This window comes from Poecilia reticulata, chromosome 16, assembly GCF_904066995.2.
Source record: "Poecilia reticulata chromosome 16, P_reticulata-male-v2, whole genome shotgun sequence".
NCBI classification, from domain to species: Eukaryota; Metazoa; Chordata; class Actinopteri; order Cyprinodontiformes; family Poeciliidae; genus Poecilia; species Poecilia reticulata.
The window spans coordinates 27,711,026-27,729,770 of record NC_088845.1 but is presented as its reverse complement, the minus strand read 5'-3'; the positions used below and the strand labels follow the sequence as shown (position 1 = coordinate 27,729,770).

The 18,745-nt window shown below is 37.9% G+C and overlaps 1 protein-coding gene across 1 annotated transcript in view; it reads right to left on the bottom strand.

The window, feature by feature from the left end:
- The window catches only part of emc2 (ER membrane protein complex subunit 2), a 32,534-nt gene extending 14,058 nt beyond the window's left edge, over positions 1-18,476 (bottom strand). The window contains exons 1-7 of the mRNA XM_008431946.3: positions 18,359-18,476; positions 17,587-17,700; positions 14,599-14,663; positions 12,492-12,577; positions 7,551-7,608; positions 3,123-3,208; positions 1,298-1,357 (exon numbers count right to left, since the gene is read on the bottom strand). Of these exons, the coding sequence (XP_008430168.2) occupies positions 1,298-1,357; positions 3,123-3,208; positions 7,551-7,608; positions 12,492-12,577; positions 14,599-14,663; positions 17,587-17,700; positions 18,359-18,398 (509 nt within the window). The 5' untranslated portion in view covers positions 18,399-18,476. The remainder of the gene's footprint in view (positions 1-1,297; positions 1,358-3,122; positions 3,209-7,550; positions 7,609-12,491; positions 12,578-14,598; positions 14,664-17,586; positions 17,701-18,358) is intronic.
- Positions 18,477-18,745: the final 269 nt, after the last annotated feature.

The window sequence follows — 18,745 nt, the reverse complement described above, 5'->3', positions numbered from 1 at the left end:
AGCTTAATCAGGAAGAATGGGGGCTATTCATATCTGCTAATTGGTTAGAAAGTCATAAAGCCTATGGTTCCTTGCAGGAATATTCACACTCCTTCCCTTGAACTTCTATACAATTTGTCACGTTACAACTGCAAACCTCCAAAGTATTTTATAGCGTGATAAATCGGCACAAAGTAGCGCATAATTGTAAAGGGGAAAGAAAATGATTCATGGTTGAAAAAACAAAAAAGAAGACAGGTGTGGTGATTTATTTATAATCATCCTCTACAAGTCAATTCTCAAGAAACGCATTTGGCGGTAATGTAGGAATGATGTGTTTTGGGTTGGTGTGAAGTGTTAGTTTTCCACTAGTTACAGCATTTGTAAATGTAGACAGGCAGACCCAATTACACTGAACACCAAGCCAGGCCATTATTTTCTTTCCACTTAATAATTATGCACAACTTTGTGTTGTTTCATCACAATAATCCCAATAAAATCCAATGAAGTTGGTGGGGATAAAGTGAAAAAATGTGCAAACGTTCAAGGTGTATAAATACATTTGAGGTTCACTGAACATCAGAGGACAGTGGGTAATGCAGCCTCATCCAACTCTGTCCTGAAGCTGAGCCAAACTATTCATGTTTGAAGCTGAATGAACCACATCTCCAACTCAATGTCCTTCTGGAACACTTTCTATTATAAATTGTCCATTTCAGCACCTTAATTTTCAATAGCTGCATCTAACAAAATTAGGTTGTGAGAAAAAGGGTACATAATTACCCCAGGGCTGGGCACTAAAACAATAACGACATCTATCGCGACAGACACGTGATAAACAGAAAATATGTCCGACAGAATTTTGACAATTTCACTGAACTCCGATGCACAGCCGCACAGCATTCTGGGTGATGTAGGCAGATGAAAGGCTTTAGCAGCTTAACCTTTCATGACCCAACTAAGAAAGGTTGGTGGCATCAACTAACTGGCTAACTCTTTGGTAACAAAGTGGTTGCTAGCTTATATAGTAACAAGTTAGGTAAGCTAACGTTGAACAACAAGGTGTTGCAAAACATGTGCAGTAGCTGTTTTATGATGCTGCGTTGTCTAGAAGGATTTGGGCCCAACTAGCTCATCAAAGTTACTAATATCCATTAATATTAGTGGAAAATTAAGACATTTTCCCATAACTGCTTAAAAAAAAAACAATTGGGACAGAGTAAAATGAGAATAAGTACAATAGCTCCCGTGATAAATTTTTCCGCCCTATCATATGGCCCAGCCCTAAAATACGCAAAAAGAGACTCAGAGTACTCACTCATGTTCGTTGATGTAGAGCTCTGATAACTCATGCCATGCTTCTTGGTCTCCAACAAACCTAGAAGCACAAAAACAAATTACGTTCCTTTTTTTTTTTTCCGGAACAAAGTGAACACATTCCAACTAACTCAACGTAATCGTGCTGATGCTAACTAAAAAGCATTAATAATCGTGGGGATTTGTTGCCTTTATTGAAAGTACAGTCATGGCCAAAAGTTTTGAGAATGACACAAATATTATATTTTCACATGATCTGCTGCCCTCTGGTTTTCATGTGTGTATGTCAGATGTTTTCATCACATACAGAAATACAATTGCAATCATATTATGAGTAACAAAAGCTTTTATTGACAGTTAGAATGAGTTAATGCAGCAAGTCAATATTTGCAGTGTTGACCCCTCTTCTTCAGGACCTCTGCAATTCTCCCTGGTATGCTCTCAATCAACTTCTGGACCAAATCCTGACTGATAGAAGTCCATTCTTGCACAATCAATGCTTGCATTTTGTCAGAATTCCTAGGTTTTTGTTTGTCCACCCATCTCTTGATGATTGACCACAAGTTTTCAATGGGATTAAGATCTGGGGAGTTTCTAGGCCATGGACCCAGAATCTCTATGTTTTGTTCCCTGAGCCAGTTAGTTATCACCTTTGCTTTATGTCAAGGTGCTCCATCATGCTGGAAAAGGCATTGTTCATCACCAAACTGCTCTTGGACGGTTGGGAGAAGTTGCTCTCGGAGGACATTCTGGTCCCATTCTTTATTCATGGCTGTGTTTTAGGCAAGACTGTGAGAGAGCCGACTCCCTTGGCTGAGAAGCAACCCCACACATGAATGGCTTCAGGATGCTTTACAGTTGGCATGAGACAAGACTGGTGGTAGCGCTCACCTCGTCTTCTCCGAACAAGCTGTTTTCCAGATGTCCCAAACAATCGGAAAGGGGATTCATCAGAGAAAATGACTTTACCCCAGTCCTCAGCAGTCCACTCCCTGTACCTTTTGCAGAATATCAGTCTGTCCCTGATGTTTTTCCTGGAGAGAAGTGGCTTCTTTGCTGCCCTCCTTGAGACCAGGCCTTGCTCCAAGAGTCTCCGCCTCACAGTGCGTGCAGATGCACTCACACCTGCCTGCTGCCATTCCTGAGCAAGCTCTGCACTGCTGGTAGCCCGATCCCGCAGCTGAAACACTTTTAAGAGACGGTCCTGGCGCTTGCTGGTCTTTCTTGGGCGCCCTGGAGCCTTTTTGGCAACAATGGAACCTCTCTCCTTGAAGTTCTTGATGATGCGATAGATTGTTGACTGAGGTGCAATCTTTCTAGCTGCGATACTCTTCCCTGTTAGGCCATTTTTGTGCAGTGCAATGATGACTGCACGTGTTTCTTTAGAGATAACCATGGTTCACAGAAGAGAAACAATGATGCCAAGCACCAGCCTCTTTTGAAAATGTCCAGTGGTGTCATTCTTACTTAATCATGACAGATTGATCTCAAGCCCTGTCCTCATCAACACCCACACCTGTGTTAATGAAGCAATCACTGAAACAATGTTAGCTGGTCCTTTTAAGGCAGGGCTGCAATGAAGTTGAAATGTGTTTTGGGGGATAAAGTTCATTTTCTAGGCAAATATTGACTTTACAATTAATAGTTGTTAAGCTGATCACTCTTTATAACATTCTGGAGTATATGCAAATTGCCATTATAAAAACTGAAGCAGTAGACTTTGTAAAAATTAACATTTGAATCATTCTCAAAACTTTTGGCCATGACTGTAAACTCGTCTTTAATTAAAATAAAAGTTGGAGCAGATAAAGAGGCTGAAAACTCACTGCTCCAGATACTCATTGAGTTCCCTTATGGCTTCAGTGCTCTTCCCCTGGGCCCTCAGTATAGAAATCTTGCGCTTCCTTGCTGCCTGTGGAGGAGAGAGTAAACAGGATTAACATCCCCGGCTCAAGTGTTTGTGTGCACGGTGGTAAAAAGCTCGAGTGAGTCTACGAGTTCCACTTCTTCAGCGTGTCACTGTGACTCTTATCCCTTTGCTGTGAAATAAAATAGAAGAGAAGCCAAAACGTTTCCTGCATTATAGAGATTTTAGAAGATATGCTTTTTTTGTTGTCGTTTCTTTTTCAATACAATTAATGTGAGACTTGCATGAATATCTGTTTACGGAGGCATAATTGGAAATTGGTTAGTGGCCATGTCTAGCAAGAGATGGGCACACATTATGAGTCAGTGTTTGGTAGCTGGAATGAGCTCAGTGGCTGAGATAAAGCGGTGACTCATCCTCTTACCAAGTGGGGAAAATGGCACACTCCCCCAAACCCCGACGTCCGGCTTTCCTGCCGGCGCAGCACGCATCCCCAGCTGCACAGGCCTCCGACGCGCATCAGCTGAAAATTGCTTTCCGCCTCGTTTTGAAGCTGGAGCTGACCTTAAGGTGGATTAGATTCTCATCAATCTGCATTAGGAAGAATTACCCCTGCTGCTCTGACTTTTCCAAATATTTTACTCTCCCTCGCCCCGCCACCTCCTCCTCCTCCTCTTCTTCTCCTGCTTCTTTTGATACTAAAGGGGAAAAAGCTTAACAGGAGGTTGCTGCTCCATTAGCCGCGCGCTGCCCCGCCACAACCTTATTTTATTTATGGACTGGCACTTGATTGAGTGGGGCTTCCTCTCCTACAGTAATAACTGAAACCATTGGGGGGCCGTGTATGACTCATGTCTAGGGGACTGTAAATTTGGGCCTCGTCCGACACTGCCATCAAACAAAATCCACTTATCCATCAAGATGGGATAGAGACCTGCTGAGAGACTGCAACCTCATCTGACAGGCAATATTTTAGCCACCAAGAAAAGGAAAAAAAAAGAAAAGAAAAAAGAAACAGGGGCACACAGGACAGCGAACATATTCATTAAACAAATAAGAGATGTTATTCTTCAAATCTTCAAGAGGGAGAGCATAATTTATCCAGAAGTGGATCTAATTCCAGACATTTGTGAATAAACCTCAGGAATCGTCCGACGTAAAACGCAACAGAGGAAATGCAAAGAGCGCAGTGGAGTTTAATATTAATATTATGTGTGGTTTTGCTCGATGTTTAATAAAGTACTAAACTGCTATTTTCTTGTGGGCAAAAAAAAAAATCCTTCTCAGAAGGTAAAACAAAGAGACAAACACTTGGCTAGCAACTTGATGTAGACATTGGAATATATCAAGCAGTGGAAGGTCTAAAGAGATTGAAATGCTTTTTGGAAAAGCTCCTTGGCAAAAAAAAAAAAAAATCCTAAGCAATTTTTGTTGATTCAACAATTTTGGTTAATGTGTACCACATCTATTCCACAGTCTGTAATTACAACAGCTCCCTTTCCAATCTCTGCTTCACATGCTGGGATGCCTCGCAAGTCTTCCTCGTGAGCTGCCAATTTTCCGCCATCTCTCAGATCCATCTCCGGCACAATCTGGTGCTTCGTGGAGAACGCAGAGGGAGGAAGGTGTCCCCACCCCAAGACAGGTGGGCTAAATGAGGTCATTGTGTGTTTCACACCAACCGCCATCAATACCCTTTTAGTGAGGAAAAGCATTGTGGGAAAAAGAAAAAAAAAAAAGTTGAAAGTTACCATAGGGGAATGTACTTTGAGTGTTTTGTTCCATTCCCAGTCCCGTGTTTGAGTGACAGCTTAAACCCGACAGGGTGGCAGGCTCCAGCGAGCAAAGACCAGGAAATGGACCGTTCCCTTTCCGAATGAGTCCAAGGAGTCTCTAGATGGTGGAGGAGGTGGGGTGCCATGGGAGTCACTGGAATCACTACTCCCACTGTCAAAACAGTGGGTGGATGCACGGTGGCACCAATTCTGCATTTACAGCCGTTCCGAAGCATAAACTAGATGCAAAGGCAAGATAATCTAATAATTCTTAATTTTATGTGCTGCCAAATAAAAATGTAAATTCTTCATGTTTTTGTTTTCGGGTATTTAGTTAACAGTATGTAAAATGATGCCTCTCTGTGAACAGAACTAACCTTATCCTATCTACCATTTAACACTTACAGGGTTAAACGAACTTAAAAAACACAGCTAATTTTTGCACATTTTCATCTCAGATCCGCTAATTAGCTAAAATTTTATTTATCAAATGTGGTAATAAAGTGAAACTCTAAAATGCAAGGTTGTAACTACTTGGATGAGATCATTTGTTACATTTTGACATCTGATTCTGAGCTCAGATGTCGCTCATCTCACTTTCAGACAGTAGCTCTATGTTACATGGAGTATGACTTAATCACGAAAGTCATACTTTAGTGATAAAGTATGACATTATTTGTACACTTGTATTTGGTACAAGTGTACCAAATACATTATTTGGTACACTTGTGATATTTCAGTGTTTTGTTTTTTTTTCCCTGTGTGCTTCGATAGGCAAGCACAACATTTTGATGCAAATTTCACTGTTAATAAAATAAGTCTAGGTCCAATATCTACATTTAAAAGGGGATTTAAGATTGTATTTATTTAGATTATGACAATTTTCAGCTTGATTGGCCGTGACCGGTGCCCAGCCAATAAGAAAAAACTTAAAAAAAAAAAAAGAAATAATAAAATATCAGTGTAGAAGTTGTCACTGATCTAAGGTGGTTAGCAAACCAGTTTAAGAGAGATGGAGAAGTTTGAGAGATTAAACTAACAAGGATGTTTACAGTGTAAAAAAAAAAAGTTTGGAATTTAACTGTGTTAATACTAAAAATCTACATCCCAGTGAATCTTTTGCACTTTTTTTCTTGAGAATCCCACAGACTGAGCAGTCTTGATAAATTGTTTCAAACCGAGTTAACAAACTGAGCTTGGAAATTATTTTAAGACTTAAGACAAACCTACGTTTTATGTTGTTGCAGCTCATTTTCTTGATTTGTACTGAAAATCAAGTGTGTGCAGAATACAGGTGCTAGTACAGATAAATACCATCTGCTAAATAGTATTTCAATTCAAGAGGAAGTGAAAAAAGAGTATACTTCATAAGGCCATGACAGAAAATAATAAGAGAACCATTGCCATAGTCAAAGATGTTAAAGACAGCTTAGAAGGTAAAATCCTTGGTCACTATCTGTTTTATGGTAAATAAAACACATATCCCTGTCACATATCCCTATATGAGTTACTATAATTGGTTGATTATGGCAGGAAGGCTAGACAAACAATCTGAACGATGTTCGTAAGTCTTCTTGTGTTCTTGTGCATTAGCAAGTCACAACACTATTTATGATTACAGATTAAGATTAACAGTTTGCTTTAGAAAGCAGCCTATTTCATCATTCATCGTCTTTAGACAAAACAAGAATGTGAAGCAACACTTGAAAACTTAGCAAAGTGAAAAAGAACTGTGTTTTTCTTTGCTACCACAAGAGCTAATGGTATAGAATAAAACTATGTTTGACATTATTTTGCAAGTACTGTATGTTTTAAACACATAGCTGGATGTTCATCTGAGAGAGATACTGACCAAACTTTAACCAGCCTTGTATCGATGTGTCAGAGGAAACTTGTTGAACTTTTCTGGGAAAGTTGGGGACGGCCGTAGCAACAGTGAATCCGGGCAAAGTTTCTTTGTGACCTCTTTCAAATAAATCACTCCTACAACAAGCCACAAGTACTGAGGGGAGCAATTACCAGCAGGTCCATTATGCGTACAGACGGTCACGTGGGAATAAAAGAGCAATATCCCAACATGCGAGTCTTCCCCCGTAATGAACTGTGAACTGAATTCAGAGGACAAATGTCTAGTAGCGCTCTGTACAAAACGCTGTTCGGAGCTTACCACAAAACAGACATTTCAAGCGAAGTCAACGAATGACAAAAAAAAAAAAAAAAAAAAGGAAAAACATGAGAACGTGGATCAGAAACTTTGGGACCCTTGGAGGTCTGATAAATCACCACCTTCAAAGACCGGACCTTTATTAACATTTCACTCCCAAACATATATAACACTGACTAAGATCATGAATCACCTCTCAGTGACCCAGCCCCAGTGACCCAGTGACCCAGTGTGTGTGTGTGTGTGTGTGTGTGTGCGTGCGTGCACGTGCGTGCGTGCGTGTGAGAGAGTGATAGGTTGATCAGTACAGTGACTGAGAGCAGTGAGGCCAAAGAGCTCAACTTAGTGAACTCCTACCGCTAACACCAAAGTCGGGCAGATTTAAAGCCAAGACAACGACATGAAGCCGAGTTTGAGGCTAAGCAGGCAGATTTGTTGTCCATCTTACCGTGTTGGTGGGGTCCTCCTGCAGAATGGCGTCGTAATGTTTGTTGGCCTCGTCGTACCTTCGCAGACAAAACAGAAACAGGTAGAAGTTAGTCGTGGGAAATAGAGTGAATTTAAGGTAATGAAGTCTGTGTTTACAGCATGGCAGAAGGCTGATTGAAGTGACGGCTGCACAGAAATCATTTTGGCTTTGTTAGTCGTGCAGCTCACACTGTGACATAGTAATTTCACCTCAACAAGTTATGAACATAATAAGAACAGATCGAACCATTTGTACTATTGCATGCAACCGTTTTCAAGTTCACTTTGGTTTAAACGAATAAAACTGCTGCTCTTACGAGTTTAACTTGAGAGTTTTCACTCTTTAGATAAAGTATTCATACCCGTCAAACAGCTCACCCTTTTTCAAATTTGTTTTTGTCAGGGTGTGTACGCTTTTCTCACAGTACAATTCAAACACTTTTCCAGCATTTTCAAGGAAAGTTACCAAACTTTTTCAGCACCACACATTGGAGATAAAAACAATATAAATGAACAAAAAAAGAGGATAGTGTGATATATTATTTGTTACTTTAAAGGTTTTGTAATAGCATTCAACAACAGGTACAAGGCAAACTAAAATATAACAAACTGTATTATAAAATGTGTCTTATATGCACACCATAGACGTGCATTCAGAATAATACTAGACAAAAAAATACACACAAAAACACAATCTTATTCAATTCCACTTGTTTAATTCACAAAGAACAAGAACAATTTGAGCCTTATTTAACTTCAGACAGAGAAAAATGTCTGTCTTGTTATTTTGTGTATGTGAACTTCAGGTTTCAATTGCAAATAAAGTTTTCCAAATTTAGGCTTATAATCAAAGATTAAATTGCACTTTACTACAAAAACCGTACAGGCTGAATAACTTTGAAGGAGTTTATACAGAAATCAACCCAACTGAAGACACCCAGTTGAAATTCAAGCATTTCAAAGATGTGAAGGACCCACATGAACCTTGATTTTTACGACAGTTTAAAACCCTGTATCATTCCTTCTGATTCAGTCAAGCACCACTTGCATTGTTTCATCTCATCAAATCAAAACAAAATACATTGAAGCATGTGGTCATGAGACACTTCAGCAATAGGGTATGGAGAGCCATTTCAGCCAAAATTAAATAAATAAATAAATGGGTGAAATAAATAAAAAATGAGTAAAATAAATCAAAAAATGAAGAAAATGAGTGAAATAAATAAATAATTTGTTAAATAAATAATTTAGCTTTTTCATTAACCCATTATTTCATTTATTTATTTTTCATATTATCAATTTCTCAATTTCCCTTTTTTCATTAATTTATTTTTCATTTACCCACTTTTCATTAATCTATTTTTCATTTAACCATTTTTTAATTTAGCTTTTTCATTAACCCCATTTTTCATTTCTTTATTTTTCACATTATCAATTTCCCAATTTCTCTTTTTCATTTATCTATTTTTTATTTATCCCTTTATCCATTTACCCATTTTTCATTAATTTATTTTTCAATTAACCACTTTTCAATTTCCCTTTTTATTAACCCAATTTTTTCATTTATTTATTTTTCCGATTATCAATTTCTCTATTTCTCTTTTTCATTAATCTATTTTTCATTAATCTATTTTTCATTTGTCCATTTTTTCATTTATCCCTTTATCTATTTACCCATTTTTCATTAATCTATTTTTTAATTTAAACATTTTTTGATTTCCTTTTTCCATTAACCCGATTTTCTATTTCCCAGTTTCATTAATCAATTTCTCATATATCCCTTTTTTATTTACCCAATTTTCTTTTATCTATTTTTCATTCAACATTTGTTTGAAAAATCTTTACTTTTCCCATTTTCCAATTCCCCTTATTTATTTAGTATTTCCTTATTTTCTTATTTATCACATTCTATTTCCCCGCAAAACTTAGGGGAAAATAAATGCAAATGAGGAGAGGCACGTCATCAGGCTACAACTTCCCCAATTGGTTGGTTAGCGTCACACCCATACTTTGCTTCAAGAAAGATGGCGACCTACTAACGGGTTATCAATAAGCTGAAGCTCATTAACTTCATTAGAAAATAGTGTTATTACTCCTGACTTTAGTTTTCGTGTGGCCGCTCAGACAGAACGTGTTTCAGTTGGCGGCTCTCATGGACTCAGAGCTTCACCGTCGGGAGTTTTTATAGTTTGAACGAAGCGGCCGCTGAAGTTGGCTTACGATTGAAGGTTCGGGACACCTTCGTAGCTACCAGCTGTGATCCAACTATAAGGAGCAACTTTACTGTACATCGTAAGTGAACTGCAATATCCAGAGGCAGCTCTACGGACCATCGGGCTGAAAGAATGAGAGTGGAGAGCCTTGGAGATCTGCATCGGAGGCCATCTTTCAGACATGCACCGCTGCTGTCCGTCCAGGATCCTCCGGTTGCCCAGACGTTGCACGGTAAGCTACTAACGCTGATGTTTGTTTTCCAACTACAGTCATATTTAATCAATAGGGCTCAATTACGATCGTGGGAGGGTTTGAGTTGATCTCGGCAGTAAGTGACAAGCTGAACGTCTCCAGGATGTTGAGACCAGCACGTCCTCTGATCCAAAACATCTTATTAAGGATAAAATCAACAAAACGTGTTCAAATTAATGGCCCAACAGGTTGATTAAAGACAGTAAAAAGGTAGGAGTGGTTTCGAGTCGATCGCCTTGTTTTACCTTTGTAAACAGACAACCGGAATACAGTGACATTTAGTGAGGGTACAGAATGGAGAATGGATAAAAGCTGAACTCCTGCTACAATCTTTGCCTCTCTTGGTTACATCCCTAAAGTCAGGAGTAATAACACTATTTTCTAATGAAGTTAATGAGCTTCAGCTTATTGATAACCCGTTAGTAGGTCGCCATCTTTCTTGAAGCAAAGTATGGGTGTGACGCTAACCAACCAATTGGGGAAGTTGTAGCCTGATGACGTGCCTCTCCTCATTTGCATTTATTTTTTCCCTAAGTTTTGCGGGGAAATAGAATGTGATAAATAAGAAAATAAGGAAATACTAAATAAATAAGGGGAATTGGAAAATGGGAAAAGTAAAGATTTTTCAAACAAATGTTGAATGAAAAATAGATAAAAGAAAATTGGGTAAATAAAAAAGGGATATATGAGAAATTGATTAATGAAACTGGGAAATAGAAAATCGGGTTAATGGAAAAAGGAAATCAAAAATGTTTAAATTAAAAATAGATTAATGAAAAATGGGTAAATAGATAAAGGGATAAATGAAAAAATGGACAAATGAAAAATAGATTAATGAAAAATAGATAAATGAAAAAGAGAAATAGAGAAATTGATAATCGGAAAAATAAATAAATGAAAAAATTGGGTTAATAAAAAGGGAAATTGAAAAGTGGTTAATTGAAAAATAAATTAATGAAAAATGAGTAAATGGATAAAGGGATAAATAAAAAATAGATAAATGAAAAAGAGAAATTGGGAAATTGATAATGTGAAAAATAAAGAAATGAAAAATGGGGTTAATGAAAAAGCTAAATTAAAAAATGGTTAAATGAAAAATAGATTAATGAAAAGTGGGTAAATGAAAAATAAATTAATGAAAAAAGGGAAATTGAGAAATTGATAATATGAAAAATAAATAAATGAAATAATGGGTTAATGAAAAAGCTAAATTATTTATTTAACAAATTATTTATTTATTTCACTCATTTTCTTCATTTTTTGATTTATTTTACTCATTTTTTATTTATTTCACCCATTTATTTATTTATTTAATTTTGGCTGAAATGGCTCTCCATAATAGGGAGGCTATATGAGCTATAAATACCAAATAATGTAGGGAAATCTGCACTTCACTTGTCATATCAAATTAAGCACCAAGGTGTGACTGCTAACTGTATTTTCTTCAGTGTTGAAGCGCCGGCAGCCGGAGCCGTGGCTCTGTGACCAGAAGCCATCCCACCCACAGTCTGCAACATACAGAGGCAACTCTGGTTCCCATTAGCAATGCACAGCCCCATTTCCAGCCCTGACGCTTCCCTCACATTCACTTTATTACTCAGCCACACTTTGGGAGATTTCAGATGGCACCAGGCAACCACTCACGAGCCACTTTGATTTGCTTTATTTATTCAAGAACCAAGTGTGTGTTTGCGCATGTGCGTGTGTGTGTGTGTGTGTGTGTCAAAAAGGAAGGGCTATACTGTTTGAAGTTGTGTCATTCAAGTGGAGCTCTGTCTGCAGCCAATTAGATCCTACTGTGCAGTTTATTTAATCTGACAGAGCCCGAGCAATCTTTCTCAATTATCACATAAACTGACATAACCAATAAACCAGCAGAGGTGATCCTCACCGAGTCATAAACAAACCGAAGTGTCCGCGCCGCGAGCCGACCCGTTTATGTCTCGTCCCCCAGATCCGTATGCCGAGCGTGGCAAAGTGTCAATATTTACCATGCTAAGACCTTCTCGCAGGAAAGAAACCAAAACAAGACAGTAAAAGTGTAAAAACAGAGAAAAGGAGGGAAGAAATAAAGCAAAAAAATATATAGAAATGGCGGTAAGGAGCAAACTAAATGAGAAAAGAATAGAGCAGAAATCAGAAATGACCGAGGGACCCCTGGAATAACAGTGGGAGCCGACCGCTTCCTTCCCGGGAATCCCTGACACAAGCTAAAGGGCCACAGGAGCACGCAGGGCTGAGTCGCTGCTCCCCGTCCACCCACCCCCCCACTTCTTCTTCTCCACGAGGAACGCTGGGCAATCCAATATAAACACAGCGTACTGTACATAAACACACCCTAGACGCAGCACCACTTAGGCTCTGCAAACACTTTTTCCCCCCTTCCCTCATCTCCCAATATAATCACACAGAACCGTTTCTGGTGCTGCTTTTCTTTTGGCTCTCTCTCGCTTACCTTTCCAAAGCTTCCAGCCTCATGCCCGTTAATCGCTTCACTCTGTGGCTATCTGGAAACTGCTTCCTCAGTTCCTGTAGACAGGTCTGAAAGGAAGTGGGGGGGAGAAAAAAGAAGAAAAAAAACAGACCAATTCAGGCACTGGTATTTTTATGAAACACTTGTTCTCATGCAGGTACCGTAGAATTTCCTAGGATTTGTTCCCCATTTTCTTTCTATAAACAGAAGTGACTGGTATAATAACCTGGCACACAGCCAACCGCCCTCCTCCTTTGTCTGACGACAACTTGTGGTTAGTCTGCAACTCATCTGGGAAACTTGCAGCCACAAAGAAGAAAAATAAGGATTCTTACTGCAACTTCTTTTATTGCTTTTCCACACAAAGGTGGAGTTTATACCATAAGATCCAAGTCAGAACTGCTACATGCAAACTCCATGCAGAAAGACCCCCGGCCAGGAATCGAACCCAGAACCTTCTTGTTGCAAGGCAACAGCTCTACCAGCTGCGCCACTGTGCAGCCGACTTAAAAATATCTTAAAAGTAAAATTAAATGCAACTTACAAACATTTGCTGCAGCTGTTGTAAATTGTGACAAATTTTGCCTGCTTGGCGAAGAGCTACAAGAAAATAATTTTAGTTTAATAATTTTACAAGTTAGCATGAATATAGAATAAAGAATGATCCCAAAGAAATGATGCTGCCACTCGATATTTGGAGGGTTGTAAACGACCCACTCGAACACATTTGTTCTGTACGGTGCAGAAATGTAAACAATAGACAGAACGTAATGTCTTCCAGCTTATTCTGTGTATCTGAGAGCTCGACACCATCAGCAGCACAGCGTCAGCAGCCCACATAGCTGAGAGCAAGGAAGGAGAATAACTGCATAACTGATCATAATTATTTGAAGGTTGACTTTTTTGGTATTAAAACACTTTTCTTTTATTGGTCGAATAAAATATGCTAATTTTTGGAGACGGGCATTTTGGGTTTTCATGAGCTGTACGCCAAAATCAACAGTATTAAAACATCAAAAGACCTGAAATATTTCAGTTGATGTGCAATGAATCTAAAATATATGACAGTTTAATTTTTATCATTACACTATGAAAAATAATTAACTTTATCACAATATGCTACTTTTTTGAAATATATTTATTTCATAGTACCCCCAATAATTTAAAACTACTTTCACCCCTGCATATATCTTTGCCCTATTGACTCTTCCAAAAGGATTCATCCTCTAAGCATGAATGACATTCCTGAAGAAAAACAAAATCTACTCTTACCTCTTTGGAAAAAAGAAAAAACGCTTTACGTTTTACATCATTACGCAGACCCCTTAACAGATAAAAATGAGAGCTCCGTGCTTTTCTGAAAGAAAGCACAGAGTCATCTTAAAAGAAAGCATTTAAGATGATGCCTAAAATAAAATTCGAAGCCGCTATCAAAATTAGCTAAACCATTTGTAAAGTGTAGTGTTTACTGCTGAGGAAAAAAATCATTATTTTCCAGAAGCCCTTCGAATTTCCTTTCCATCCACATAAGCTTTACTACCCACAATGTAGGCCCTCTTCCCATCCTTGCGAGCCTGTTCAATGACGGGCCACAGAGCAGACTTGGTATCCTTGTCTTCCTTGGAAAGGTCTTCCCCAAAACGAAGTTTGTTCTGTCTTACGTATACGTTATTTTGCGCACTTCTCCAGATGATGTCCCTCACTGAATAGGTGTTACGTCAATCCGCGTTTCTCCATCAGATACGGTTCCCCTTGCGTCTTCTTGCCGCTCCGCCCCGCCCACGCGCATAGGGAACTACACACACCGTGAAAGCTCAAACAATATGTTTCGGCAAAGTTGTCACTTTCTTCACGTTTTTGTGGGAAACCAATAGTAATTATAAATACATATATATATATATATATATATATATATATATATATATATATATATATATAGAGCCAAATAAAAATGACTTTTTATTTAAATTTTTTTATTTATTTTTTATTTAGCAGTGCGGTGTGTAGAAAACTCGAACTGGCTGCGACAGAGTGAACGATTAACTTTTGAAGCTTTCTGGGCGTGTGAGGAAGTGTGGCAAAAACTCACCAGAGCCAAGTCGTCCCGACTGCAGTCCAATGCGGCGATCATCACTTGCTCATAAATAATCCAGACTGGGCAGAAGAGAGACGGACAAAGAGGACAGTGTTAAATGCCCTTTCCATTCGTTATGAGCACACGCAAAAAAAATAATAAGATCCTAAATTCTACCTGGTGTGGAGTTTGCCCTCGAGAGCAGCTTTTTTCCCCCTCACATAACCAACCTTCCAGTTCACTTAAAATGACTGTTGTATTTCATTTAACTCAGAATGCTACGTTACTAAAGTAGTGGTGTCCAAACTTTTTTGCAGAGGGGGCCAAAACTGGCAGGTCATAAAGTTCTTTAAAAAAAAAAAAATCAATATTAAACTAATTTTTGCATTTTTAGTTTAAACTTGCTCAACAATAAACATTTTAATTTAATCTCTACATCATGCAATCTGTCCACCACTAGAAAAAAACAGTCCCCCTGTTGCACAAATGTTAACGAAACTGTTTAAGATACAGATTCTGTTGGTAATAAAATCCTTATGTAAATCTTTGGAATATTGTTATAACAATTTCATGCATATACATTTATCCATCCATCCATCCATCCATTTTCTTGCACCCTTGTCCCTTAATGGGGTCGGGACAAATACATTTAGTGAATTGCATTACATTTGTTTCACACTTCAATTGTTTTTACAAAATGAAAAGAGTTCCAAATGTACCCAATACGTTTAACCTTATATTTATTCAGTACCACTACCAGAGAAAGCTAATGCTATAATCTAAGCTTCTGAATTCTGCAGTAAGTATGAAACACTTATTTTCCCCATTTTACTTTATCATTATAAAAGACTGTCAGCCAGCCAACAAAGACTGATTATTTGAATTAGTACGACGTGTTAGACAAGGCAAAATTAGCACTTCCTCTGTGAAGCACAGGTCCTCATAAAAGCCTGCAGACAGTGCCAGAACAAACAACTTTTTTTTTCTTCTTCTTATGTTACTTTAATGCTTCCAGCTTTTGTTCCGATAATTGGCGTCTCATTTACAGCTAATTTGGGTTCTGGGCTCAATAAAAGCATGGCATGTCAAAGTGTTTGTATTGCTCTCACGAGGACAGTTGACTGCTTGTACTTTCCGCACCAATAAACACAAGTAAGAAAATGCTGGAATGCAAGAAAACTTTTTGCAGAGTTCAGTTATTTTTGACCTTTTTTTTTTAACAAATGAATGTAATTCGAACAAACGTACAAAAGAATCTAATTAAATAATCCATTTTTTTTACTCGGACATCATTTTGTCTACATACACTTTGATGCATTTTTTTTAAGGAATTTGAAGACATCTATGAGAGCTGGCCTCACAACTCACGTTGCTGTCTCCTTTCATGCAATGGCAGACAAACTTGAAAAATGTTGAAATCATGGCTCCATATGGGCCATGCCATCATCAGAAGTCCCGCTTCTTCTTTAAGCAGAAGATATCTCTATAAATGACATAAGCCTCTCTTGCCCGGAAGATATGACATGATATTTACGGAGCTGCATGTATGTCTCAGCATGAAAGATTCCTCAAATCCTCACCAGAGGCACGGCTGCATTTAAAAAACGAGGCATCAAACGTCCAAGGAGCCGCCATAATCCCTCGCTGATATTGTTTCATTATCCAACCCTACAGCAAAGCAACTCCCCTCGGTTTACTCTCTTGCGTCGCTTTTGGTCTCAATTGTTCCAAAGGCATCACTTCTGGAGAGACGTTTCTGGACACCGAACACATCCTATGCCTGTGGATTTGTTTTTTGACCGTTCCGAGCAAAACGTAAAAGCCAGACATCTTCCATTTAAAAAATATGAATGAGTTTTAACAAATTGTGATTTTTAGCACTAATTTGATTCAATTAGACAAGATTAAAAGAGAAATGTGCAGAAAGTATTGTTGGGCCAAAACTCAAGCACAACACTGTTCCGTTCAGAGATGGCATCATCAAGAGGTTAACAAGAGGTGTGCTTCGGTGTGGAAGTTGTTACTGAGAAAAACAAACTCAAAATGAGCTAATTTTAGTATAAGTGAAATATTTAAAAAAGAAATTTGAGGCTGAACAGAAGGCGTAAGAAGATATTTAAAATGAAATATATGGATGTTGACAACAGGGAGCAGATAACGGGAAGGCAAAAAAGTTTAGGCTTAACCAATAAGCTCCTTGTACTAAGATTTCTTTAAAGAAAATAAAGAGCTAACCAACTAAATGTATACATTCCCTCAAGAATATACACAAAACTGCTACTTACAGGTACAAATGCTAATAGGTTGGTAATACAAGATCTTAAGACACATAAGAAATGGTTAAAATTTGTGAGAACAGGTAAAACCCAGATATCAGAATCAGACAGTATTATTTTTCAGTTACCTCTGTGAATAGAATAGCAAGAAGCGATAAGACTTAGATAAGATTTAGTTACAAAATCCTAAATTTAGCAGGTGTTAATTCATGCCAAGTTTTACTTCAATTTAACACAACTTAAAAATATATATATTTCATGAAGACCTGTTGTTTATATCCTTATTTGTGACTAAAGTATCAATTCCTGATTTTTCTAAAAAATCTTGATCTGAAAAAAATAAAAACATGGCTGACTCTCACCTGTGTACTCAGTAAAGCTAAATAAACATAACAATGGGATCATATCTGTAAAACGTATTCATCACCAGCAATGTAACGGTTGTTGACTTTTTTGTGCGATTGGTATTTTTACTTTTTCTTTTTAATTTTTTAAAGACTCTTTACAGCCACATTTCTGCCTTTAAAATGAACAATTGTGTTCTTTCAACATTAAACAAATCCATGACTTATCACTTAAAAGACATACGTCATCTTCTTCAAGTAGATAATAATCTACTTGAATTTTAAGGTTACCATAACCATTAAATTGTTCTTATAAAGTTCTGCTTGTTCTTCTGCACAAGAAAAATCAAGTAATTGATATGATTATGATTATAACTACTTACTGTCATCCCCCAGTTTTGATGCATGTTCACTGATGAGCTCTTCACCAACATCCACTATCTGTTCACTATTTCTGCAGTTGTCTTCTCTCCATTTGCGCAGCTTGTCTCTCATCTCTGTACAAACAAATGTTCAACCACATAAAATCAATTATAGTTTGCATCGTTACTCGGTTATTAAGCACATGCACACCTGAATATGTGCAATCTGGTCATTTTGGTATTTTGCACAGTACGAATTTGCTCATGTAGCAATGACTGCTAGCCATTTTAGCCGCACATCTTTCATATAAAGTGCATAAAATAAACTTGAACAATGTTGACTATGAAACTACACCTACCTAACATGCACCTCACATGACCAGTGAAGCTTAAGAGGATAAGTAACATCGCTGACGTTACGTTAGTTATGTTCCTGTACAGCAATAAAGTGTTAGCATATTGTTAGCCGTAACCATTAACGACATACTTCTACATTTACGAGTCGTTCTCATTCAGACAACCTACAACCGCTGAACTGTATAAATGCGTTACACAGTTTATTATCAATTGAAAACCACTGAGCTCGTTTTGGTGACAGTGTGTCCACTAAGTTGACAGGTTAGCACTGTGAGCTAATTAGCATTTGCTCAGTTCTTCGCAGACGTAATTCCGTGTAAATGTATCAGTTTAACAGCGAGAACCAAACGCTGTACTATAAAGCGATAAAATCAGACAGCTTAAAAGGCATATAAGAGCGTGCCACTACGTAAGAGAAAAGAAAATGTCTTTTTACCTTCCCACCCCACATCGTACATTTCTGACAAAGACGCCATCTTTTTACCCCTCAGATGACAACATACGTCTCTGCTACGTCAGAAAAATGCCGACTGGAGGCGTGCCTGAACAAAAATAACGTTTTTTAATATATAGTGCTTAAAACCCATAGACATAATATAAGGATAGACGCCTCATGGACTTATACACTGCTCAAAAAAATTAAGGGAACACTTAAACAACACAATATAACTCCAAGTAAATCAAACTTCTGTGAAATCAAACTGTCCACTTAGGAAGCAACACTGACTGACAACGGGGACCCACGTCGGGTCAATTTACTTGGAGTTATATTGTGTTGTTTAAGTGTTCCCTTTATTTTTTTGAGCAGTATATTATGTCTATG